This window comes from Carcharodon carcharias, chromosome 4 (genome assembly GCF_017639515.1).
Source record: "Carcharodon carcharias isolate sCarCar2 chromosome 4, sCarCar2.pri, whole genome shotgun sequence".
Lineage (NCBI taxonomy): Eukaryota > Metazoa > Chordata > Chondrichthyes > Lamniformes > Lamnidae > Carcharodon > Carcharodon carcharias.
In genome coordinates this window covers 72666860-72693708 of record NC_054470.1, presented here as the reverse complement: position 1 = coordinate 72693708, position 26849 = coordinate 72666860, and the positions used below count along the sequence as shown (strand labels likewise).

General features: G+C 43.2%; 1 protein-coding gene across 1 annotated transcript in view; it reads right to left on the bottom strand.

The window, feature by feature from the left end:
• LOC121276759 (transmembrane protease serine 9-like) overlaps positions 1 to 26849 on the bottom strand; it is a 151782-nt gene that overhangs the window by 54521 nt on the left and 70412 nt on the right. The window contains exons 11-15 of the mRNA XM_041185305.1: positions 18589 to 18700; positions 18023 to 18153; positions 14013 to 14080; positions 6770 to 6945; positions 2134 to 2172 (exon numbers count right to left, since the gene is read on the bottom strand). Coding sequence (XP_041041239.1) covers positions 2134 to 2172; positions 6770 to 6945; positions 14013 to 14080; positions 18023 to 18153; positions 18589 to 18700 — 526 coding nt within the window. The remainder of the gene's footprint in view (positions 1 to 2133; positions 2173 to 6769; positions 6946 to 14012; positions 14081 to 18022; positions 18154 to 18588; positions 18701 to 26849) is intronic.

The following is a 26849-nucleotide window of genomic DNA, read 5'->3' as shown; positions in this document are numbered from 1 at the left end:
GCAGCATCGGCGGAGAATAGTACAGTTGACGTTTCGAGTCCTCATGACCCTTCAACAGAACGCCACTCCATCAGTGCTGTTGCCATTGCTCATCAGCCAGCCTACCAACAGTCCACCAACTATACAGTGATAGTCTACCAACCATACAATGACAGTTTGCCAAACCTCACTGTGACATTCTACCAATGTCAGTGACAGTCACCCAACCACACAGTGATAGTCTACCAGCCTCAGTGACAGTCTATAAACCACATGGTGACAGTCTAGCAACAACACAAGGTGCGGTACTAGCTGTTGCAGTTGTGAGGGTGTTTATTGATTTGGTTTGAAAAAGCACTTCATTTTAAAAAGATATAATGCCACAATGGCAGCTGGCAGACTTTAACACTTCATTACATATTTATGTGTTGTAATTAGCATTTTCCCCTTTATCAGCAGAACACTAATTACATCCTTAAGACTGAAATGGAATTTCTTCCGACGATGTTTAAGGCACATTTGTAGAAGAGTGACCAAACAGAATTATCATTAGCTGAGATAAAAAGGCATGTGCCAACACAACATGAAAGAAGAATTGCTCAGACCAAGTCTACCAAATGAAACAGAAATGCTTCTCAATTCTGTTTCAGATTTCCTAATTTATAAAACGAAAATACATGGGATCGTTCCCCCACTGCACAATATCCTTTCCTCATCAGAGCCTCAAAATGTCACCATCTGGAGTTTTAAAAAACTGTATCAATCATTACTGTTGTGATAAACACACAATTACTCTAAAAAAAAATCAAACTTGAGCCGATGATTTCCTTAATGCAGAACTATTAGCAAATTACAGCAGCAATTAGACTATGCTAACCACAACACCAGGGCTTGGTGCATAAATATGTAATGAAGTGTTAAAGGCTGCCAGCTGCCATTGTGGCATTATATCTTTTTTAAAATGAAGTGTTTTTTCAAACCGAATCAATAAACGCCCTCACAGATTGAACCAAGATGGGACAACAATACCTTCTTCATAAAAAGGTCAAACAATAGAATCGTTACCAAGCAACGGGGAATTTGTGGGGAAAATATGTTGACTGATACTAATTGGACACTGTGGTAATTTCCTAACCAGTCCTCAGCTATACCCAAGTAAAATGTCCATAATTTGCATAATGTCCATAATTTGCATAATAAGTTTCAAATACTTGGCTGCTGAAAGAGCACAACAGACTAGAAATCTGAAATTTTAATAAACACATCGGCCCTGATGTGGAAGCGCTTTGCCATCTAGCCAGCAATCTTTCTAACAAAAACAGAATTACCTGGAAAAACTCAGCCAGTCTGGCAGCATCGGCGGAAAAGAAAAGAGTTGACGTTTCGAGTCCTCATGACCCTTCGACATCTTTCTAATAATCTTTCTAACACCTTTCCAGAGAGACAGAGATGTAGATTGTCATCAATCACAAAATTCTGACGTTTTTGATACTGTTCCAGATTTCAAGGCAGTGTTATTAAAGGCTGCCAAAATAATTTCATGTCATCATAACTCCCCAAATATTCCCGAACCTCCCTCCATTTCATTCGCCACTTTTCCTCTCTCGTAGCCAAGCCTTGCCCACTTCTAGTTAGTTTGGAAGGATTTTAACAAAATCTTGCAGTTACATTTTGAAGAGCGGCAATCAGGCGAAGGCGCAAAGTAACAAATGAAGAGGGGAGGTATTTTTCTGTCAATGGTGTTTACAGGTATGAATGCGCCCCCATGCAGATACCAACTCTAGATAAATCTGCGTGGACAATCAGCCCAAATTGGCGAACGATGGACCCCTGTTGCTAAAACGGCCCGCCGGGACCATTAGTGTGCACTCTTCCGGAGCCCGTTGAGGTTCACCGCAACTTCTGCTGGTTTTCGGCGTAAGTGAGGCCTGGCAAGTTGCGGCGCTCGTTATGACCCTCGATAGGGAGAAATGCCTCAGCGTTCCCCGCTATTGGGGCCTCAAAATCCAGATCAGCAGCTCAGAACTGAACTCCCACGGTAAGGGAACAACATGAAACTTCAAGAAGCATTTCAAGAATAGAGGCTTATAATTGTGCATTGTCATTTGGAAACAAGAAGATAGAAATTAATCAGCATTAAGATATATGGCTTACCACTGTTGATAAAAACTTTTGCTTCCGCCTGGCTGATTTCTGAAATGAACAAAAAGATTATCACAACGACTAAGATCGAGGATTTTGAGAATTTCTTGGCAGAGCTGCTCAATGGTGGCACTACCCTAGTACACATTGATCAGAGCTAATCTTTACTGTGTTTACCATATTGGTCACACCATAGAAAACATATATTACTTTTGAGACGCTGCAGCACAAGACAATCAATATGTCATTGGGTCTCAAGAAATGAAGTTCTGGAAAAAAATTAAACACATAGAGATTAATTTTTTAGAAAGGAATTTTAAGCTGGGCAATTCATTCTTTGTTACAACAAAACAAAAATACCTGGAAAAACTCAGCAGGGTTTTCCAGGTATTTTTGTTTTTGTTCTAGATTTCCAGCATCTGCAGTGTTTTGCTTTCATCATTCGTTGTCACTCTCCCCTTAGTCGATTGTATGCATGATTTTGCTTCCCTGGCTTTCTTCATGCCTCCCTCTGTCCGCGTTTCAATGTTATCTCTCCATCCGATTTTTCCTCTTCCTCTTCCACTTTTACCCTCAATTAAGAATGTTTAAATTGTCATATTCCCTTCTAACTTCCCTTCTTCTGGGTTTTTTTTTAAGAGCGACTGTTCACAGTTGTTCTAGCAAACGAGGCTGCCTGAAAATGCCTTCAAATAACTTCCATTGCCAGCACAGATTTCCCTGCAATCTTCCAAGCAGCGGCAATGCTGAGCGGAAGGCCGCTGCCCTCAGATTCCAATCAGGGCTGTCAGAGGAATGCGCGGCGAAACATCTGCCAGGCAATTCCATCGGAGTAGAGTCGGGAGAAGACAGGACACACCCCCTTTTTACACCACTAGCTGCCCTATGGTAAATTTAAAGGTCCAGTCTTTGAATGTCAGTGAATGGATGAGTGGCTAGGTGGGTGGGTTGGGTGTAGTGGGTGAGCGGGCAAGTTGGTTGAGGTGGCTGAGGGGATAGGTGATTGAGTGGGTGGATGCGTAGGTGGGTGAATGGGTAGGTGGGTGAGTGGGGGGATCAGGTCCGGTGGGTAGCGGGGATTGGTTGGGGGATAGTTGGGTCAGGTCGGAGAGCAGTCGGGTGTCAGGGGCTAGTTGGGTCTGGTGGGGTGGGTAGTCAGTTTTGGGGGGTTAATCCAGGTTGGGTCAGAGGGTAGTGGGGTTTTTGGAGTTAGTCCGGAGTTTGGGGGTGTGGTCAGGTGGTCGGGGGTGGGGAGAAGGGAGGTGAGGGGCGAGGTGCCAGGTGGTCAGGAGCTGTAGTTAGGTGGCCAGGGGAGTAATCAGGTTGTTGGGGGGTGGTAGCGGAGGTTGGGGGTTGTCAATTGGTTGGAGGGGGAGTCACACAGTCAGGGGGTGTAGCCAGGTGGTTAGGGAGGAAGTCGGGTGGTTGGAGGGAGGGTGGGAGTGTGATTGGGGGCTGTCAGTTGTGCAGTTACCCAGGTGCTAGACTAGGTTTTAATCTGCAACGTTTCCTGGGTAACTATATGAGTTAGAACTGTCCAAAGTCTCCAAGTCTAACTCAGAGTTGGGACATTTGCAGAGGGTCATGGGGAGAAGGAGAATAGCCCATCAGCAGTTTAAACTTCCTGGGCAGTTCCCACATAGGTCCACATGTCAGGACTTTCACAGGGTCTCGATGCGCATCCTGGGTTGTATGTCCAGCCTCTGCCGATCCTGAGACCGGAAAGTTTGGCCGGTTATATTTAATAACAAAGTCGCATTTCCACTTTTCATAACTAAATTAATCAAACACACACCAATGAAAGCATACCTGAAGAGAGATTATTCCATTTACTTTTCCACCAAGTGAGACAAGAACAAGAACACAAGAATTAGGAGCAGGAGTAGGCCTTTCTGCCCCTTGAGCCTGCTCTGCCATTCGATAAGATCATGGTTGATCTGTTTGTGGCTTCAACTCCACTTTCCAGCTTGCACCCCCATTTTTTTGTTATTCTTTAATGGGATGTGGGCTTCGCTGGCTGGGCCAGCATTTATTGCCCATCCCTAATTGCCCCTGAGAAGGTGGTGGTTAGCTGCTTCTCGAACTGCTGCAGTCCACGTGGTGTAGGTGCTGTTAGGGAGGGAATTCCAGGATTTTGACCCAGCAACAGTGAAGGAATAGTGATATATTTCCAAGTCAGGATGGTGAGTGACTTGGAGGGGACCTTTCAGATGATGGCATTCCCATCTATCTGCTGCCCTTGTCCTTCTAGATGGTAGTGATCATGGGTTTGGGAGGTGCTGTTGAAGGAGCCATGGTGAATTCCTGCAGCACATCTTATAGATGGCACACACTATTGCTACTGTGCGTCGATGGTGGAGGGAGTGACTGTTTGTGTATGTGGTGCCAATCAAGTGGGCTGCTTTGCCCTGGATGGTGTCAAGCTTCATGAGTGTTGTGGGGGCTGCACTCATCCAGGCAAGTGGGGAGCATTCCAACACACTCCTGACTAGTGCCTTGTAGATGGTGGACAGGTTTTGGGGAGGTAGGAGGTGGGTTACCTGTCGCCAAATTTCTAGCCTCTGACCTGCTCTTGTAGCCACTGTCTTTATATGGCTAGCCCAGTTCAGTTTCTGGTCAATGGTAACCCCCAGGATGTTGATAGTGGGAGATTCAGTGATGGTAACGCCATTGAACATGAAGGGGCGATGGTTGGATTCTCTCTTGTTGGAGATGGTCATTGCCTGACACTTGTGTGGCTCGAATGTTACTTCCCATAATACTTGATTCCCTTGTCGATCAAAAGTCTAACTCAGCCTTGAACATATTCAATGACCCAACCTCCACTCTCTGGGAAAGAGCATTCCAGAGACTAATGAGCCTCAGATAGAAAACATTTCTGCTCATCTAATTGACTTGGAGTGTTCACTCCCCTAGACTATCTGCTGAACAGGAATGGAATCAGTGTCAGCACCTGTTAGCAAGTTAGATGGTTTATGATGGGTCTGTACCACTATTTGGTATAATCTGAAGTTGGTCACAGGGACTGCAAAAAGTAGTCTCACTTCATTTAATTCATCTTTTTCCAATATTGTGTTCAAGCTTATTGTTGTATTAATCACAAAGGTTGATTCTTTGTAATGACACCTTAATATAAGGGAAGTGGGATGGGAATGTTAATTGTCAGGTACATCAAAGCTTTAATTGCTTTTTGTTATAAATCAGACAATAATGCCTTTAACAAATATTTGTATATGCAGATCGCTGGCAGGATGGCTCAGCCTCTGGTACAAAACAACAAGATTCAGTTGATAGCAGTGAGTCATCCCTTGAGGGAAATTTTATAGGAACTCTTAAAGTATACAAAATTGTACTTTTATGGGGAAGAAGTGAATAAAATGTACTTTAACTTAATGGCCATTCCCTTTAGAAGATTGGTTTTGTAGCCATGACAAGTGCAGTTTTTCATTTTAAATGACAATTTCAGGGCCCAAGATGGACCCATATTTTACCAAGTTCTACGCTATAGCAGAACTCCAGTGTAGGAAATTCCTCCCTGGCTCCAAAAAGGCTTTTGGGCAAATTTTTGAAGCTCTTAGCCTCATTTTACATCTTGTGTTGTCCAGTCCCGATTCTGTTGATGGCAATTACTGACACATCATTGGAAGCGGTGGGTGGTACAATGTGAACTAGATCTAAAGTAGAAGCCATTCCTGAGCTGACAGAAATAAAAACAAAAAACTGCGGATGCTGGAAATCCAAAACAAAAACAGAAATACCTGGAAAACCCAGCAGGTCTGGCAGCATCGGTGGAGAGGAACACAGTTGACATTTCAAGTCCTCATGACCCTTCAACAGAACTAAGTAAAAATAGGAAAGGGGTGACTGCAGGAGGAATATCCATCCCATAACCACCCTTAATCCAAAAAATCATGGTGTGCCCATCTCTCTTTCATGGACCGGAGGCCAACAGTATGCACTTTGTGGATAGCGTTGCATTTCCACTGAGAACATCTTTTCTCAACAGCATCGGTACCTGTTTGGTTGCTGGGAAGACCGATGCCTCTGGCCATGTGTGGAGCCAGTATCAAATTTGAACTAAATACTCTTCTAAAAACTCTTCTAAATAAAAGTCCTTTATACCACATGTGATGAGATGTCTGAATGGAAGGGTGCAGTAATATGGTGGTTGTGTTTCTCAACTAGTAATCCAGAAAACGCAAGTTCAAATTCCGTCATAGCAGCTTTAAAATTGGAATTAAGTTTTTAACCAAATCTTAAATTAAACCGCAGTAAAGATGGTCCATGAAGCTGTCGGATTGAGTAACCAGCCTCAGGATAGATTGTGGAGCTAATCTGGTCAACTCGGAAGTTTCCATTCCATTGAGGGAATAAAAAAGCTATCAAGGAAAATTATTAGGCACTAATATTATCCTTTAAAAATGGATTACTTTATACAAAAACTCCAAATACACTGACCCTCCCCCTTTAATGTTTTGAATTTCTTCATAATACTAATTTTACGGATGTTAGAGGGTTAAAGAGAATCAAACTAAATTAACCTCAATTACTACTTCCTGTCAACCATATATCCATATATTATTTCAATGTAATACAGATTATCCACTACAGATCCTAGAATAAGTATGTTAGATTGCAGAAAACGTACCAGTGAACTGAATTGACTTTAAGTCTATAATGAAGTGGTCCAAGGAACCAGATTGACTAGACATATTGACTTGTGCCAGACTTTGCTGAAATGTCTTTTCAACGGTTCCTGCTGTTAAAGAGTTGCTTCCATCTCCCTTGAACTGTTGGATAAGTGTCACTATAACACTGCCTGCCCTGTCAGAAAAAGAGGCAAGGAAGCATTAAATTCAATGTTTTGTACAACTTAAGTAAAAAAGTAATTTACAGTCCAATGGATATATTAGTGAAGTTCTCCCATTGACCCTTCAAGTATTCATCCGCCATTCTTAATTGGATGGCAGGCCCACCCTCTGGGCCTTAATTGACCAATTCAAGGAAAATCACAGATGAGCGACTGTTTCCCACACTGTGTGAACTTCTGATCCCCATTTGAGCCTGATAGCGGGGTCCTGAAGCCTTCAAGAATATCCTGCCCATTAACTCTATTTCACTGTCCACAAATGTTGTCTGATCTGCTGAGGTTTTCTGGTATTTTCTGTGTTTTCTGTTTCTAGCTCACTAAGAATCTCTGCTTTCTGTCCCTTAGCCAATTTGTTATCCAGCTGTCATTTCCTCTTTAATCCCTTCAATTTTGCTTACAGGTCTATTATGAAGTACTTCAAATGATTTTTGAAATTTCATGTATATAACATTAATCACACTCTCTTCATCACCCAAATCCATTACTTTATCAAAGAACCCAATCATGTTAGTCAAAAACAATTTGTTTTCAACAAATCTGTGCTGTTTTTCATTTGCTAACCGACATGTTTCCCAGTGCCAATTTATTTTGTTGCTGATTATTGTATCTATAAGTTCCCCCACCATTGACTTTAGACCAGTGATGGGCAACCTAGGCTAGTGAGTGGACCGCACAAGTGGCCCTCCTTCACCTCAATGGCCACAAGACTGAAATCGGGCACGTGCACAAACCATGACACCCTGAATAAGAATTTGATTAAACTGATTAAATCGCAGCAGCGCTTTGATTGGACACGGAGGGAGTGCACGGCTCTCACGTTCAATAATGTGAGCAATCAGCATGTGTCCTTGCTTTGCATGTGTAACACTTTATTAATACTGGTAGGGAAAAAAACTACACGGACAGAAACCAGCAGAATCTGGCAACCCTGCGCATGGCAATGGTCAACAAAATATCTTGCAGCTGCATTCAGAACCCTGATGGGTCGCATGCGGCCCACAGGTTGTAGGCTGACTGCCACTGCTTTACACCCTCTGGCCTATAGTTGCCAGGTTTAATCCTTTCCCTTTTTAAAGTTACTAGTTGCATCTTTATAAAAGACTTTTGGAATCATTTTATGTTGCCCACTAAACTATTCTCAAATACTTTGTTTACTCTTATTTCCTCTTACAGTTCTCCATGTGCCTTCTGCATTCCTCTTGGTTTCTACTGCATTATGAAGCTAACGTAAGCCTCCTTTTCCTATTTGTTTCAAATCTCTTTATATTTTATTACCCAGGGAGCTCTAGCTTTGGATGCCCTACCTTTTCCCAAAGTGGAAATAATTAGTCTATACCCAAACCATTTGCTCTTTGAAGGCATCCTATTGCTCAATTAACTGCCAACATTTGATTCCAATCCCCCTTCAAATCATTGAAATTAGCTCTCCTCTAGGTGAGTATTTTTACATTTGCTTGTTCCTTGTCCTGTTCCATAGCTATTCTAAACTTGATGATATTGTGATCACTGTTTCACGAGTGCTTCCCCCCCAGCCCCTCTCCTCCATTGAAACATGCTCCATTTGCCTCTTCATTGCCTAGAACCAGACCTAGCACTGCTCCCTTCCTTATTGGGCTGGAAACATACTGATCAAAAAAGTTCTTTGTACACATTTCAGAAATTCCTCCAGCTCTTTGTCCTTAACACTGTTATTTTGCCAATCCAAATGAGAGTAATTGAAGACTCCCATCATCACTGCTCCATAATTCTTGCATCTTTCTGAAATATACATGTAAATTGTCTCCTCTTTCTGTGAATCCCACTCTTCAGCTCTGAAGAAGAGTCATACGGATTCGAAATGTTAACTCTGTTTCTCTCTTCACAGTTGCTGCCAGACTTGCTGAGTTTTTTCAGCATTTTCTGTTTCTATTTTAGATTTCCAGCATCCAAAATATTTTGTTTTCATCTTGTTGTTGATGATGTTTGATTGAATAAGTGTTTTTACCATGAGTAACAAGATGCTTTGCAAAGATTCTGTAGCTTCTGCTCATCTGCATTAATTAAAGCTAAACAAACATACAAAAAAGAAAAGGAAACTTGCATTTATGTGTTTCATAATCTAAGCGTATCCAAAAGCGTATTCCAGCCAATGAAGGACTTTTGAAGTGTAATCACTGTAGTAATGTGAGACAAATTGGCGGATAATTTGTGTGTCGCAAAATGCCATAAACAGCAATGTGATAATGACCAGATAATTTGTTTAACTATAATGCTCGTTGAGAGATAAATTTGGTCAGGACATCGGGGAGAACTCCGAGTCTTCAAAATAGTTCCATAGGATCTTTTACATCCATCTGAGGGGGTAGACAGGGCCTTGGTTTAATCTCATCTGAAAGATAGAACATTTGCTGGTGCAGCACACCCATGGTACAACAATGAATATTCAGCCTAGGTTCTGTGCTCAATTGTCTGGAGTGGAACTTGAATCCACACCATCTGATAGAAGCAAATGTGCTACTTCTGGGCCACATCAGACACACAAAAACAGAAAAAGATTTCAGCTTTTCAGAGAGTATATTCCAGTTGATTGCAAAACACTTAGTAAAGAGATGCCTGTTATTGTTTGGATGTACCTTCTAGATTTTATTCCTGTCATGGAGAAAAACATGGAAAACACCAGTCCAAGTTGTCTAAATGCTATATTCTGCACAAAGTTTCTCTTTACTCAGCAGGAATGTGCACAGACAACTGGGCATCCTACAAAAGTGGATGAAGTCCTTCAACCAGACAACAGGACTGAATTCCACCAAGAATTCCCACAGCTTTACCAGGAGCTTGGTAAGCTCAAACATGAATACGGTGTTACATTGCTTCCCGATGCCATGTCAGTTTGCGTATTTAGCCTTAGGAGGGTACCACATCCACTGTTGCCAAAAGTCAAAGAGGAACTTGACTGAATGCTGCACAGAGGTGTCATATTACTTGTGATTGAACCAGCCCGGTGGTGTTCTGGGCTTGTAACAGCCCCCAGACTGAATCATCAGCTCAGGCTTTGCGTTCATCTCATGCAATTAAACAAAGCAGTCCATGCACTTGATGGCATCAGTGAGTGTCAGCCTGGCAAAGCTTGCCAATAGCATTGTCTTCACCAAACTTGATGCTAATAGTGGGTTTTGGCAAATACTCCTCGACCAGGAGTCCAAGCTGCTTACAGCATTTATCACGTCTTCCCTTCGGGATCTCATCAGCTCCAGAGATATTCCAGGAAATCATGTCCGGTATCTTAGAAGGTAAACAAGGAGCCATTTGTCACATGGATGACATTCCTATCCATGGGCCCACAAGAGAACAGCATGATCGGGCTTTGGGGGATTCTCAAGGCCCTACAAGAGACCAGTCTCACCTTAAATGAGAAATGTGAATTCGCCAAAACCACTATCAAATTTCTAGGGCACATCATTCAAAGGCAGGGTATCATGGTAGACCCTCAAAGAACGAAAGCCATCAGCAACTTCCCACAACTGAGTGTGTCACTGATGTCCAGAGGTTCCTTGGAAAAGTCAATCAGGTTGGCAAATTTATTCCAAACTTAGTCACCATCACCGAGCCTTTAAGAAATCCTCTACAAAAGGGCCAACAGTGGTTCTGGGGCATTGAATAAACCAATACATTTCAATGTGTCAAGGAAAGGCTGGTCTCTTCAGGTGTGCTAGCACATTACAACCAAACATTTCCCACAGTGGTGGCTGCCAATGCATCCACACAAGCCTTGGATTTGTTCTCATTCAAGAATGACACTGTATACTTTGCCTCCAAAGCGCTGATAGAAATGGAGCAAAGCTATGCAACCATTGAGAAGGAAGCACTAGCTGTCACATTGGCCATTAGAGGTTCTTTGATGGGTTTACATTTCCACATTGAGACCGACCACAAACCACTAACTACCCTCTTAAATTCCACAAGAGGTTGTCAGAATGCCCCTAAGCATTCAAAGGTTCAGGCTTCAGTTGACAGTATATAACTGTACATTCCAGGGGAAAGTCACAGACCATGGCTGATCCCCTATCCAGAGCTACGGTGGACGAAGCTGTTACCCAGGACTTCATACTTATCTCTGAGGTGGAAGCATTCTCATTGGCCATAATGAACTTCTTGCCAATCTTTGCTACAAAGCTGCAAGATGTCCAAAGAGCACAGAAAGAAAACGTGGAATGTGCCCAAGTCGAAGAACTCTGCAAGAAGGTTGGTCTAAATATAGCCCTGCTGACCAATTCTCTGTAAATATCATGAACAACATAGGCACCTAATCATAGTGGACAATTCTTGGTCTTTGATCACTGCCTGGTCATTTCTAAGTCGATGTGGGAAGAGATCTTCAATAGGCTCTATGGAGGCCACCTGGGTATTACAAAGTGCAGAGCACATGCACTGCAATCTGTGTGGTAGCCAAGCATTGTGCAGACTAATCAAGATTTCATTCTCTCCTGCCACATCTGTAAAATTAAAAGAAATTCTCCCACAGAGCCCCTTGTACTATCCCACTCCCCAGACAGACCTTGACAGAAATTGATGCTCAACCTCTTCTATTTTTGGGGCAAAGCATGCCTCGTTGCTATAGATTGCTACTTCAGATGGTTGTAAGCTGTCAGACTCCACACCACTACAACTGAGTCTGTGATCAGGGTGCTGCAGACCATGTTCTACACATATGGGTTGCTAGACAAAATCACTTCAGAAAATGGCCTATAATTTGTCAATGATCACTTTAGAAAATTTACCTATGACAATGGGGTCAGCCATGTCACCAGCTCTTCTCTCTGCCCACAAGCCAACAGAGAGGCTGAAAGAGCTGTGAGAACCACCAAGAGCCCAATGACCAAGAATTCTGACTGGAATTCAGCCTTGCTGTGCCACAGAGCTACACCTTTAACTAGCGGTTTCTCACCAGTGGAAGTGCTCATGGGCTGACATCTGAAGACACAAGTCCCTCTGCTGCCAAAGAGCCTCTAAACTAACATCAAGTCTGCTAACCACAAGAGGGTGAGGAACAGGGAGACTGGTCTCCATCAGAAGCAGCAGCATTGATACAACTCCAGGCATAGGGCCAAAACTCTAGACAGAGGTTTTGGATCAGGATTGTAAATCAGAAGGAGTGATCCTTCAAAGGACAGAGCATCCAATGTCATACCTGGTCCAAACACCATCTGGTACTTTCAGATGCAACTGAAGAGCTCTGATTTCATTGGCACCCACGAGAACAGAGGCCTTCGATTACCACACGATGTAGGATGCAGACTCCAAGGATACTTTGAGCAGCATGCAAGGTGCTGATCCATCCCAGGATCCAGTTCAAGACCATTTGCCCCACTTAGCAGTCAAACAGCGCAGTGAGGATGAATTGTGAAGGCACCACAAAGCTTCAGCCTTTGACCGGTGGACTTTGTGGGGAGGAGGTGGTAGAGCAAATGCAATGTAAGTAGCTGAATAAGTAGTTAACATGGTTATTAAAGGAGTTGATCATATACTTAGGGAGAAGTGTAGTGTAATGGGTTAATAGAATAGTCATGGGAATGAGCGATGTAGACTGCAGTGTAACACTGACATCAACAGTTATGTTCTAGAGACTCTGCCCAGCAGATTGAGCAGTCAGCACTCAGGAGAGATGTGCCTACTTAGTAGCTCATCATGTATATAGTGTACATAGTGTAAATAAACCAGTTTGAAGTAATTACCAGTGCCAGACTACAGCGTCTCTCGATAAGGCAGGCCACACCACCAGTATATAGAACAGAAGAGAGTAAAATCCAGTGGGATGTAAACCCAGTGGTTGGAATTTTACTGGCAGAGTGGGGCCCCCGATGACTGGCCTGAAAGCCAGGTACAATGTTGCTTTGGACAGTTATGGGACTCCCAGATGCACTTTTTGGCTGTTCAGCAATGAATTAGTTGCTGTTGGGAATCTCATCCCTCTAAAGGATGGGCACCCAACCCCAAGAGCTGCCAGCCAATCCGAGGGCCAACAGCTCCGCAAACCCAGCCTTGCCACCTGGAGTAGTGACCACTGTTGGGACTGTGCCTGAACAATGAGGATGCCATGAAAAGGCGCCACCCTCCCAAGTAGGCAAATGGAGCCTGGGGTATCTAGCCAGTTAGGCACCGCTTCAAGAAATGGGGGCATTGGTGAGGGCACGAAGCGCCATTGCTGCAGAGGCGGCCATTGCCAGTGGGTGGGCACTCCATGGGCTGCAGAGTGCTGGATTAAGCGTGCCTCCAGACTGAGCCTGCAGGGAGGCCACTAGGGTTCACCATGCTGCTGGTAAATTGCCTGTAGTGGCAAAAAGAGGCTTTTAATTGACCATTTAAGTGGCTCAATTGGACTTTGGGCAGGAGCTTTCCTGCCTCTTTTAAAATGGAATGGCATCAGGAAGACGACAGGCACTCCACACATTCCCTACCTTCCCTTGCCATTTTACTGGCTCCTCTGCCTCTCAGCCCCTCTCCAGAGGTCTGGTAAAATCCAACCTGGCATTTGATCTGATCTTCTCTGTTTTCTGCCAAGTGAGCTAAGTTAAAATTTCTTGCAGGTTTCCTCATTATCTGATTGGTAACTCTTTTAATTTTAAATTGTCTTTACAACTTGCTGGTCTAAACAATACCTGTGTCCAGTATTAGTTACTACAGTCCCTGCCTTTTACCTCCTACTAAGGATAGTGTTTCCTACGTTTCAGCTTATTTAAAGAAACCTAGAATTTAATTCAACTTGTCACATGCACTCAGAATTTGAGAAAATTCCCTTCCTACAATCTGTGCTATTCCTGATCAGACTTTGTAGATTTCAAAAGATTCTCGACCCATAGTGAGTAGAATGGCTGTCATGAATGGCTAAATATCTATCCTTTACCATGCACAACATCTATGGAGGTTGGGATCAGCAAGTGACCTTTGCAGATTAAGTTCTGAAAGTAGAATTATGTAATCTGTTGAAGCTTCAGCTTTGTAATTATTTTACAAGTATTAAATAAGAAAATTGCACGGGACATACCTGAATTCTACAACCTGTGAATTGTCGAATTGCATGGACAAGTTTGATGTTGAATACACGGTTTTTATCTGTAACCAAAAGGATGAGAAGAGATTTCATATTCTGCAGCACTTTGAGAATGCAAAAACGATGTCTAACACACAAATACTAACAGAAGATCGGGGTGGTCAGAAAATATCTAATTCATTCATCATTTATACCCTTAGGCTAAAGCATTTGCACACATCTCACTGTTATTTTAAATGAGTTTCAAATACTTTGGCAATAAACATTGTACAAAGTTATTTTAACTTTAAAATGATTTTGGAGTTTGAAGTTATCCTTCACTCCAGCCAATTCTGTCCACCTCAGCATAATCTAAAAGAAAGAGGGAGAGAGAGAGAGGTTGAGAGAAATGGATGGAGACAGAGATAGCAAGACAGAGAAATAGAGAGTAACAGAGACAGGTAAAAGGAGAGAAAGAGGGACAGACAGAGAGAAAGAGATAGAGAATGGCATTTAGCCTTTCCTTCCTGACACTGCAAAACACATCAGGAGACATTTCTCTCCGTCCTTCTCCCGAATGCACCACAGTAATTTAGAGGAAAGATGGGTGATAATCTCTTCATCTCTTTGTCAATACACGCACCTGACTGCATTGGAGGATGGTGCAACTGTTTAAATGGAATGCAAATTAACACCAAACCACACTATTATTTGAGTACTTGTGCAAATGTTTTCTACTTCCTTTGGTCATGTGCTGTAGTGGTTATGTCACTGGATTAGTAATTCAAAGGCCCAGGCTAATGCTCTGGGAACACGGGTTCAGATCCCACCATGGCAGCTGGCAGAATTCGATTAATGAATAAATCTGGAAATGAAAGCTAGTCTCAGTAATGGTGACCATGAAACTATCATTGTTTGTTGCAAAAACCCTAATGTCCTTAATTAATATCCTCGAGGAAAGGAAGTCTGACATCCTTACCTGGTCTGACCTACATGTCATTTCAGGCCCTCAGTAATGTCGTTGACTCCTAACTGCCCTCTGAAATGGGCTTGCTAGCCACTCAGTTGTATCAAAATACTGTGAAAAGGGAATAAAACCAAACAGGCTACCCAGCATTGACCTAGGAACTCTTTCCCTAATAGCTTTGTAGCTGTAGCTGCAACAGATGAACTGCAGCGTTTCAAGGAGGCTGCTCACCACCATCTTATCAAGGGCAATTAGGAATGAGCAAAAATTGCTGGCCTTGTCAGCGATGCCCACATGTCATGAAAGTGGGAAAAATTGGCAGAAAGAATTAGATATGGGGCGGAACTTTATGCCGGTGGGATTTTGCAGTCCCGCCGAAGTCAATAGAAGTTTAAATGGCTTGTTGCATTTTACAGCCTGCCTCAGCTGAAAAGGGCTGTAAAATTTCACTATGCACACAGAGCAATAGTTACGATGAGATTGAGAAATATTTTTTAAAATCTGCCCATGAACATATGGGTCAAGCAATTTGCACACATAGCTATAAGGGAAACTGAGAGCACCTCGGTGGAGGTCTTTCAGAGGATCACCTGCATGTTACATGGAGCCTGGATGATAGGGCAAGTTAGTGAACCTCTCCAGCTGAAAGAGCATGGAAAAGTGCTGCACTGGATCATGAAAGGGGATTTAAGAAACTGGAATATGAAGCATGATGCCCAACTGCCTTGCACGTGTCCAATCCACAGACTTACAAAGATGCTGTTGATTCCCTATGCCTGTAGCATCCACTATGAGAATGTACAAACCAATCAAGTTTACATGGGGTTGATACTGAAGAGTACCCATTGTCAGGCAAGAAAAACTAGCCAGGCTTGTTTCCAGGGTGGAGAACATAGGGGCGAAGTAAGGCCCCGTGTTAATAAGACATGACTATTCCCCTGCTGACGTCACTGTGATCAATAATTACACCTGGGTGGTCTCAGACCTATCAGGTTGTATGCGCATATGGGATACCTGGATGCCCCTATGACATCACCAATGTCACTGCTTGTGGGTTCAGTTAGGATTCTGGTGGCTTCAATTGAACTATGTCAGCACAGTCAGGCTGGCATTACCCATTCACTCTTAGCTATCAGGGGAAAGGAACATAATGTGTCACCACTATGGTGACTGACATGATTTATGGGGGTAACACAGCATGCCTTATTAAACATCCTAGCTTTTGCTTCACACTGAAGCTGCCCACAACTAGCAACATATGTTATTAAACATCAAAACCCATACACAAGAAAAGTAATAATAAACAACACGCTTCAATATGAATTATACAATTATATGGCACGATTTGAATATAGTATTCTGTTTCTATCTGAGGACTTCATTGAACTCATGCCACATCTAAAATCCTCCCGAAACATTTCTATTGCTGAAGCAAGGCAATGCAAAAGTTGTTGTTGAAATTAATAGCTTAGAGTATAACTCACACTGGTGAAGATTTAACATATCAGCTCATCTTTGAGTTTGCATTATTGAACACAGTCTGGTAATAGTTCAATTGGTAGTAGCCGTTTATCTATTGCATGTAATTAACTTAATTAAGGAAGCTTAAGTGTGGTTTTGGGATGGTGGCAAAGGCCCAGATCTGGAGGGAAATTAAATAAAGATCTTCCTCCTCTGAAACTTGAGCCACACAAGGCCTACATTTTAATAAATACTAACAGCTACAATCAAGATAAAAAAAATCAAGCAAATGTTACCCCAGGCAGAGCTGGATGAGAAAGGAAAATAATAATTGAAATTCAGGGATTGGAGAGTGCTCCTTTTCAAAGATGTGGATTGTAAGAATCCTGAGAAATCCCTGAGTCAGGTTTTCTGGCTAAATAATGATAATAACTTAAATACTATGACTTGCTCTAATGCTTCTTTAATTTTATTGTAAGTGACTTCACACTCCTCTCTTGAAATGACTTTAATTACATCATAAATTAGAACCTGCACTGGCAGTGATATGGCAATACTTACACTGAACTTATTAAAAATATTCTTGCTGGTAATATGCCATGGGTAAAATCAGTTTGAGAGGTGACTGGATTGGAAACTTTGGCTTGGGCCTTTGTTGATTGAATGTTTAACTGGTCCCCAAGATTTTGAAAGGAATCAAATGGTCAAAAAGTAAACCTTAACAAAAATCTAGCAGGATGTAAAAATAGACAATGCGCTGAATGAGAACTAAAAGATGGACATGTTAGTGGAATCCCAGACCCAGATATTGGCAGAAAAGAGCCAAAATAACTGAGTACCAACACCACCATATTTCTCTTGCTTTGGTCAGTCTTGGCAATTGAATGTTTACAAGCTGATAGCTTGATGAATGCTGGAAGCCAGAGATCCTGGAACTCTGACCTGGCTTGGGCAGGCAAATGGATACAATAATATATTTTATAATAGCATGAAAAAACATAAGAACACTGGCCTGAACTGGTCTTGTATACCTTAAAATGGAACACCAGTTAAAACTGGGAAATAAGACTACTGATGCCAACTGTTTGTTCCTTCTGGGGCATGGGCCGTACAAATAATAGTGAGGTAATGATTGGGTTAAGTGTGTCTCCATTGGCTTGGCTGTGTAAGGAAATTATAAGGAGGGATTCCCTGAGCAGAGATTAGAGATATTCAGCCAGACAATGTTTGAGACCATATCACAGATGAACACCTGCAGAAGGATCAGCTCACGGAGTGACTCACGTATACATGCCACATTGACTGGCACAATAGTGCTTAGGGCATTGCCATTTGGCATTGTCACATGGAGATTGCACTTCTACCCAAAATGTAACAATAATGTTGTTGCGCTTTGATACTAGCGCTAAGACATTAGTATGTCTCAAGTTTTACTTATACTGAATAAAATATAACCACTGTCACCAATAAGGGTGATCACTTTGAATCATTCTGGAACTTGAGAGTGAAGCGATTCAAAGGTCAATTCTGAACCTCCTAACTCCAACAAAACAATGTTGGAGGATAATGGCTTTCGAGGGAACAAATGAACTCTTACTTGTGTCTCAATGTCATTCACTAATTGAGAGAACTCAGCTGAACTGGGTGTTGCCAAGGTATCATGGTAAGCAATATTTAATATTCTGAAATTTACGCTGAAGAAGACATCACTTGATCCAGAAGTTGCAGCTTTGAAAGAAAAGAAACACAAGTTATTGCTGTTGTTATATTGTACTGTGAATCTGAGCCAAAAATCAGCAAGTAGTAACAGTACAATGTTCTCTGTAAGGGCCAAGAGGGAGATTGTACTTTAATTCACATTAAGGGATTCAAATTGGGAAACATGCTTTAAAAAGTCCCTTCTCTCGCCTAACTCCTTATTTGTTTATTAACTTATCTATCTAAAACAGAAAAAAAATCTGTTTTTGTTTCAGATTTTCAGCATCCGCAGTATTTTGCTTTTAACTTATCTATCTAATTATATACTTATCAATATTTACCTAGTGCAAATTTGGGATTTGAATTAAGAAAATATAAGAAAAACTATCTCAAGAGATTCCCAATAAGAAATTACCAGTTAACCAATACATTAACCAATTACTGACTGGTAAACCTGATTCTTACCTTGTGTGAGAAAGACTCCTAGAAGAATGGCTGCAACTGCTGCAAGAATCAGAAGAGCAGAAGTAACCACAATGATGATCACAAGACTTTTGGACTTTTTCATTTTGAATAACTGAAATTTTTAAATATTTGCAACCTTCAGTTTCTCTGTGAAGAAAAGAAAAGTAGCTTGTTTTACACTTTGTCAGGTTAAGAAAATACTTACAATATTTACGGGCATCGTAGGCAAGGTCAGCATATGTTGCCCATCCCTAATTGCCCTGGAGAAGGTGGTCGTGAGCCTCCTTTTTGAACTGCCGTAGTCCATTTGTTGTAGATACAGCAATAGTACTGGAAGGGAGTTCCAAGATTTTGTTCCAGCAACTGAAGGAATAGCAACATAGTTCCAAGTCAGGATGGCATGTGGCTTGGAGGGGAACTTGCAGGTGGTGGTGTTCCCATGCATCTACTGCCCTTGTCCTCCTGGGTGGTTGAGGTCATGGGTTTGGAAGGTGCTGTTGAAGGAGGCTTGGTGATCCTGCAGCGCATTTTGTCAAAGGTATCTATTGCAGCCATTGTCTGCCGGTGACTGAGGGAGTGAATATTTAGGATGGTGGATGGGGTGCCAATAAGCATGCTGCTTTGTCCTGGATGGTGTCGGGGTTCTAGAGGTTTGTTGGAGCTGCACTCATCAGGCAAGTGGACAGAGCCAGATTTTTGTGGAGAAGGTGGAAAATCGAGTCGGGAAATTTCTCAACTTGGCAGATCCCTTTCCCTTAAAAAGACCCCTGCCCACCATAATGTTCCAGAGTGGTGGGTGAGATGGAGCTGGGCCTGTTGCTTCTGGAGGCAAGCTGAGGTAGCAACTGAAGTGGGAAGATGGCCAGGCCAGCAGGCTATAACACCTGCCTTTCTTTACTGGGACATCGGCCCAGTAAATATTAATGATGAATGTCATGTTCTCAAAGCCTTGCCCCTCACCCACTCTCCATGCCCCCACACACTCTCCATGGCTCTCATGCCCCTTCATATCCCCCATGCCCCTACATTCCTACATTCCCACACCATGACCCCCATGTATCCTACATAGCCACTCATCAGTGTCCATTATGGGTAGGCCTCACGATGTCATAGAGTCATAGAGATCTACAGTGCAGAAAAAGGCCCTTCGGCCCATCAAATCTGTGCCTGTCAAACAAGTACCTAACCATTCTAATCCGATTTTCCAGCACTAGGCCCATAGCCTTGTATGCCATGGCATCGCAAGTGCACACCCAAATACTTCTTAAATGTTATGAGGGTTTCTGCCTCTACCATTCTTTCAGACAGTGAGTTCCAGATTCCCACCCACTCTGGGTAAAAAAAATTTTCCTCACATCTCCTCTAAACCTCCTGCCCCTTAACTTAAATCTATGCCCCCTGGTTATTGATCCCTCCACCAAGGAGAAAAGTTCCTTCCTGTCTACCCTATCTATGCCCCTCATAATTTTATACACCCCAATCGCGTCCCCCCTCAATCTCCTCTGCTCCAAGGAAAATAACCCCAGTCTATCCAATCTCTCCTCATAACTAAAACTCTCCAGCCCAGGCAAATCTCCTCTGCACTCCCTCCCAGGCGGGGCCAGCACAGGCTCCATGGGCCAGAGGATGACTGCCAAAGTGATCCAGGCCAACAGGACAGCAGAGTCAGCAGGCTGTCTCAGATGCCACTCCGAGCGAGGGGGCAGCACCAAGACGGAACACCCGAAAGCATAAACATAAGGCACCTTGGGCACGCCACAGGTTTATCACTGGTGCTTTTGTGTTGGCCCGCAATGAGGTCTTTATGAGTTTGTGTGATGTTGACCAACTTTGTCATTTTGTTTTCTTAAGCTCTTTTTGTTGTACCATTAAATTCAGACATGTCACCATAGCTGTGGGTACTTTTCTTCTGCAGGTGGATGGTTACCAATTTTGTTATGAGTGATTTGTGTGACATTCAGCTTTATTAACAAGGCCCTTAGTTAACATTCTGTCCAGGCAAATTTTGCACTCAGATATCGAGTATGGAGCCGGCAGCCCAGCCTTGTCCTTGAACTCCATCTGTGGTGCACTAGCTAAAGGTTCAGCCTCCCGGGTGTCCCTGCCTCCCTGGAGTATGCCCGGGCCAGCATCTACCCCACAGCATTTCATTGCATGCTCATCCTTGGACTCACTGCTGGACTCATCGTGTGCAGCCACAGCCACTGTGTCTACATCTTCTTCATCCACAGCGTCTCCCCTTTCCAGCGCCAGATTGTAGAGAGTGCAGCATGCAGCCACTATCAGCGACACATGATCTGGGGAGTACTGGAGTGCACCCCCTGAACAGCCCTGGCATTGGAAGCACATTTTGAGAAGACCAATGGCTCTCTTCATCACAGTCCTTGTGGAGGCGTGGCTCCTATTATACCGCAGCTCAATGTCTGTTCTTGGATGGCGGAGAGGCGTCATGAGCCACCTCTTGAGGGGTTAGCCCTTGTCACCCAGCAGCCATCCATCCAGCCAGGCTGAAGCACTGAATAGTCCTGGAACCTGGGAGTGTCTGAGGGTGTAGACATCATGGGAGCTGCCTGGGTACCTTGCACAGACTTGTAGAATCAGCATCCTGTGATCACACACTATCTCCACGTTGATGGAGTGGAAGCCCTTTCTGTTGACGAAGGCACTGGGCTCACCTGTTGGTGCCTTGATGGCCACATGTGTACAGTCTATTGCACCCTGGACGCGGAGGAAGCCAGCAATGGCCACGAAGCCTCTGGCTCGCTGTAGCTGGCTGGCCTTGTCCCAACAGTAGTGAATGAAGGTCAATGCATGCCTGAACAGAGCGTCTTTAACCCGCTTGACACAAGTGTGCACAGCTGATTGGGAGACACTGCAAAGATCACCCACTGAGCCCTGGGAGGAGCCAGAGGCATAGAAGTTGAGGGCAGCTGTGATCTTCAGAGCCACTGGCATGGGATGTCCACCCACACAGTTAGTGGAGATCTCAGGCCCAATCATCTGACAGATATAGTTGACTGTCTCTCTTGAGAGGCAGAGCCTCCTTCGGCACTGCACCTCAGACATATTGAGGTAGCTGCTTCACCGCCTGTATATCCTGGCAGCAGGATAGTGGAGTCTTCTGCGGCCTCTTCCACCTTGGACTACCTGTTGGCCCTGCACCCCTTGTGCCTGCACCTGGCCTCCCAAAGGGGCTCCCCTGGAGGCTGAATGTGCACTCCTGGCTTCCTCCCCCTTCTAGCCCTCCCTTCCTCCTCAGAGGAGGTACCTCCAGTGGACAGTTCAGCTCCCATTCCCAGGCTAAGGGAAGGCTTCCTGAAACCTGCAGGCCCAAAAAAGATTCCTCACTGCAGAGTGCTGACCTGAAAGTTGTGAGACCAGTCCAAGCAGCTGGTATGCGTTTTAAAGTATTGCAGCTCACACAGACAAGTATCAGTTACTTTGCAAGTTAAATATTTGACAGAGCACACTCGTGACCCCACTGAACCCTCTTATCTAGCTTGTGGATGAGCATCATACAAATGTCTCCTGCCCGCCTGCCAGTTGCACCCGTGCGATGACACGAAGATCGCATGGGTGCTGAAAAATTGCCATCAATTGGTGCCTCGACGGCCTTAAGTGGCCTGTTAATTAATGGCGGGAGTGCACCGGAGATCATTGCATGCCCCACCACCAAAGCATCGCGGTGACGTCACCCGACGTCACTGCACGTCATTTTGCACATCGGTGTACGAGTCCCACCCCCGCACGCCAATGAGAAAATTCTGCCCCAGGAATCAGGTCCTTCCTGCCATTTTTAAAAGCCCCCAAGTCAGCCCGACTCAGTAAAAATCCAGGCCTTAATCTTTGGTTCATTGAGATAATGGTGACAGTTTAGATGCGTCGGGAGCAGAAAGATGAAAGTATAAAACCTTTACACCGAGGCAACAAGTTCCTAACACCAGAAAGTAGCAGCATGCAGAGATGTGTGCAAAATTAAACTTAATATTCAGTAGCCCACTAGATCTCATTAATACCTAGAAAGAGGTAAATAATTGGACTCCAGAGATTGTTGTCTGGCTTGTGAAACATCTTATTAAAGCTAATAATACTGAGTGACTACAGAAAAGTAAACTTTGGGGAGAATTCATTGGGAACTAGAAAATAAAACAAGAAAAGACAAGTCAAGGTATTTTAAGGTTCCTTTAAGGGATGGGATAAAGGTTATAAGCAATTAGCACCTTTTACAATCTGAGGACATTCCAAAGTGATTTATGGTGCAGTCACTGTGTTGAATGTAGGAAGCATTGTAGTCAATTTGCACAAAACAAGTTTGCACAAACAGTAGTGGGATAATGACCAGCCAATCTGTTTTTGGTGATGTGACTGAGGGTGAAATAAATAGTAATCAGCACAAAATGATGGTGTCAACTATAGCTCTGTTGATAGCATTTTTGTCTCGGAGCCTGAAGGTTGTAAGTTCAACAATCAAGGCTGACACTTCAGTGCACTACTGAGTGAGTACTGTATGGTCAGAGATGCTGTTGTTTTGGAGATATTAAAGCTGTTTTCCCTCTTATGTGGGTGTGAAAGATCCCATGGTACTGTCTCAAAGAAGAGCAGGGGAGTTATACCTGGTGTCCTGGCTAATACTTATTCCTCAATCAACATCACAGATTGACTGGTCATTATCATGTTGCTGTCTGGGGGTGTTTGCTGTGTGAAAATTGGCTGCTGTGTTTCCCACATTACAACAGTGACTACATTTCAATGGCTGTAAAGCTCTTTGGAATGTCTGGTGGGTCATAAAAGATGCGATATAAATGCACATCTTTCTTTCCTTTAGGACATAGGATAACTCTACTGCCATTTGAAAGATTGTCATGGGATCTTTTACATCCACCTGAGGGGTCAGATGTTGCCACAGTTAAACTTCTCATCTGAAGGACAACACCTCTAACAGAATTGCACTCCATATATTACACTAGAGTATAAATTAGATGAAATCTTTGGAGTGGCATTTGAACCAAATCTTCTGATTCAGAAGCAAGAGGAAATCTTGTTTGACAGTTTCATTAGCGTTTTATTGAGAATGTAAATAGTAGTGTAGATAAGGGGAACCAGTAGATGTAGCACACTTGAATTTCCAAAAAGACATTCACTAAGGTGTAACGCAAAAGTTAATATGCAAGATAAGGGCTCATAGAGTTAGGGGTAATATGGTAGAATGGATAGAGGATTGGTTAGTGAACAGGAAGCAAAGAGTAGGAATAATTAGGGCATATTCAAGTTGGTAGTCTGTAACTTGTGGAGTGTGCCGCATGGATCAATGTTGGGTCCTCAGATTTTATAATTTATATTAATGGCTTAAATGAAGTGACAGAGAGGAATGTATTCAACTTCGTTGATGATATAAAGCTAGGAGGATGGAAAGAGATCACAAAGAGATGTAGATTGATCGGGCAAGAAAGTGGCAGATGGAATATAATGAGGGGAAGTGTGAAATTGTCCACTTTGGTAGGAAGATGCTCCACAGCAACTGAAGATCCTGTGATTGGTGTGTACTGTGCCTCCAGCCACTTCTACCATGGCATGTATGATGCCCCATGCTGAAAAGGAAGCTCATGCAGGCATCCTCTACATGTACCAGAAGCATTTAAACTGGTGCTGTCATGATATCACTCAGCCCTACTGGCTGATGTGATACTCTGCTGCAAATTTGATCACACAACTCCATGTTACTGCATCCTCACAGGAAGAACAGAGGATTTGGTGACCTGTCCACACAAAGGCTGCAACAGCTATGGGAGCTGAAGGTTGCAGTGCCTCTGGCTGCAGGACAATAGAGAGATGGAGCAGAAGCAACATCACCTAAAAGCAAAAATAGTCAGTTACATCTGAGTTACAGTGAGTTATATTGAGTGCACAATGTTGGACTGTTTTCTCATTGTCTAGTTGCTTTAACTGCACACGCACACACGTCTGTAACAACTCAAGATAAGGTTGCATGCTGCCATCCTGAAATTGATCCATTTATTCCTAATTTCTTTATTGTGTCCATTTATCAATCCTCAATCAATGCTAATATATTACCCCAATACCATGAGATCTAAGTTTGTTCAATAAACTATTGTTGGCACCTTACTGAATGCCTTTGACAATCCAAATCTGCTACATTCTATGGTTCTCCCTCATCTATCCTGCTAATTAAAACCACATAAATGCTAATAGATTTATCAGATCCAATTTCCCTTTCCAAATACCGTGTTTATTCTGCTTAATCATATCATGACTTTCCGAGGACCCTGCAGTAGATGCTAGTATTTTTCTTATTACTGATGTTAGGTTAACTGGCCAAGGGTTCCCTGTTTTCTCTCTCTCTCCTTTCTTGAATAGTAGAGTTACATTTGCTGCCTTCTAATCCATAAGGATCATTCCAGAACCTAGGAAATTCTGGAAGATCAAAAGGGTTGTTTCTCATGTGTCAGTGCAGACTCGATGGGCCGAAGGGCCGATTCTGCACTGTGATTCTTTGCATCCACCATCACTGCAGCCATCTTTAATAAAACCCAGGTCCCAGAATATAGGCAATCAGATCCTGGGGATTTGTTGATTTTTAGTCCTATTAATTTCCCCTGTACTTTTTCTTTACTAAAGTAAATTACTTCAAGTTTTTCACTCTCATTAAGCGCTTGGTTCCCCACAATTTCTGGTACAGTCTTTGTGTCATTTATTGTGAAAACTGGCAACATAACATATTAAGCCTTGTCTCAATACACAAGACTAGAGGCAGAATTTTCTGCCTGTCGGGCGGGCAGGCCCAACCCAATCTCCGGCGGGTGGGGAGCCGATCCCCACCGGAGAAGCGGGTCCCGCCGCCATTTTACGTGGGTGGGCCAATTAAGGCCCGCCCAGTGTGATGACCGGCGGTAAGCGCTATGCACTCTGTGTGCGAGCAGGGGGGAATTCCCCAAAAGCGAGATTGCGTTCTTTCGCGCATGCGCATGAAAGAGTGCACATATTTCCCTGAGGCAAAGTGCTGTCTCAGGGAGATCGCTTCCACTTTGAAAAATATTAAAAATAGAAGAAAAAAAATTCCCTAACATGTCCCCCTCATGTGGCCATGTCACATGAGATGGGACACGTTCATAATTTACATAATAACTTTAATAAACTTTTTAAATCCCTACATGAAACCTCATCCCACTGGTGGATGAGGTTTCATGTTTTTTTTATTTGCAGCTGGGGCTCCTGGCCTGCCCAGCAACCTTAAGATTGGATGGGCAGGTCCTTTAATTGCATAATTGATCCTGTCAATGGCCTCAATTGGCCATTGACAGGTCGGTGGGCCTGCAGCTGATTTTGCTGCACCCCCGCCTTCCTGAAAATTTAAATGGTGGGAGATGACATCGGGGTTCCACCCAATGTCATCCTACGTCAATTTACACAACGGTGAGCGGGCCCCACCCCCTGGTCGCCAACAGCAAAATTCTGCCCTAGATCTAAAATAGCCTGTTCCCTAGTTGATTCTTAACACGCTGTTCTAGAACAATATCTCAAATGCATTCCGTGAACTAATTCTTGCATTACCATTGTTACATTCTCCACTAATTTGCTTATTATTCATTGTGCAACACTATGATTACTACAAGTGGCCAATAAACTACTCCTACCAGACTTTACTGCCCTTAGTTAGTTCTTAGCTGCACCCATACCAATTCTACATCCTGATTTTCTGAGCTAAGATCCTTATATAAATATATAAATACTCTCGCAGGGGTATTTGTGAGTACTTGTGGAGGAGGGTTTAAACTAGATTGGCAGGGGATGGGAACCTGACTGGGGAGATACAAGAGAGGAAAACAAAGATAGGAATGAAAGACAGAAAAATAGAAAGCAAAAGAGGAAGGCAGAAGAAACAATGGCTGGCAACAAATAGGGCCAAAGTACAAAAAATTTGTAAAAATGCTAAAACAACAACTCTAAAGGCACTGTACATGAATGCACAGAGCATTCACAATAAGGTAGATGAATTAACAGCGCAAATAGATAGAAATGGGTATGATATGATTGTGATTATGGCTGCAGGGTGACCAAGACTGAAAACTGACTATCCAAGGGTACTTACTATTTAGGAAAGATAGGCAAAAAGAAGGAAAAGGAGGTGGAATGGCGTTGCTAGTTAAGGATGAAATCAGTGCAATAGTGAGAGAAGATATTGGCTCAGAAAATCTAGATGTAGAATCAGTCTGGGTGGAGCTAAGAAGCAACAAGGGGCAGAA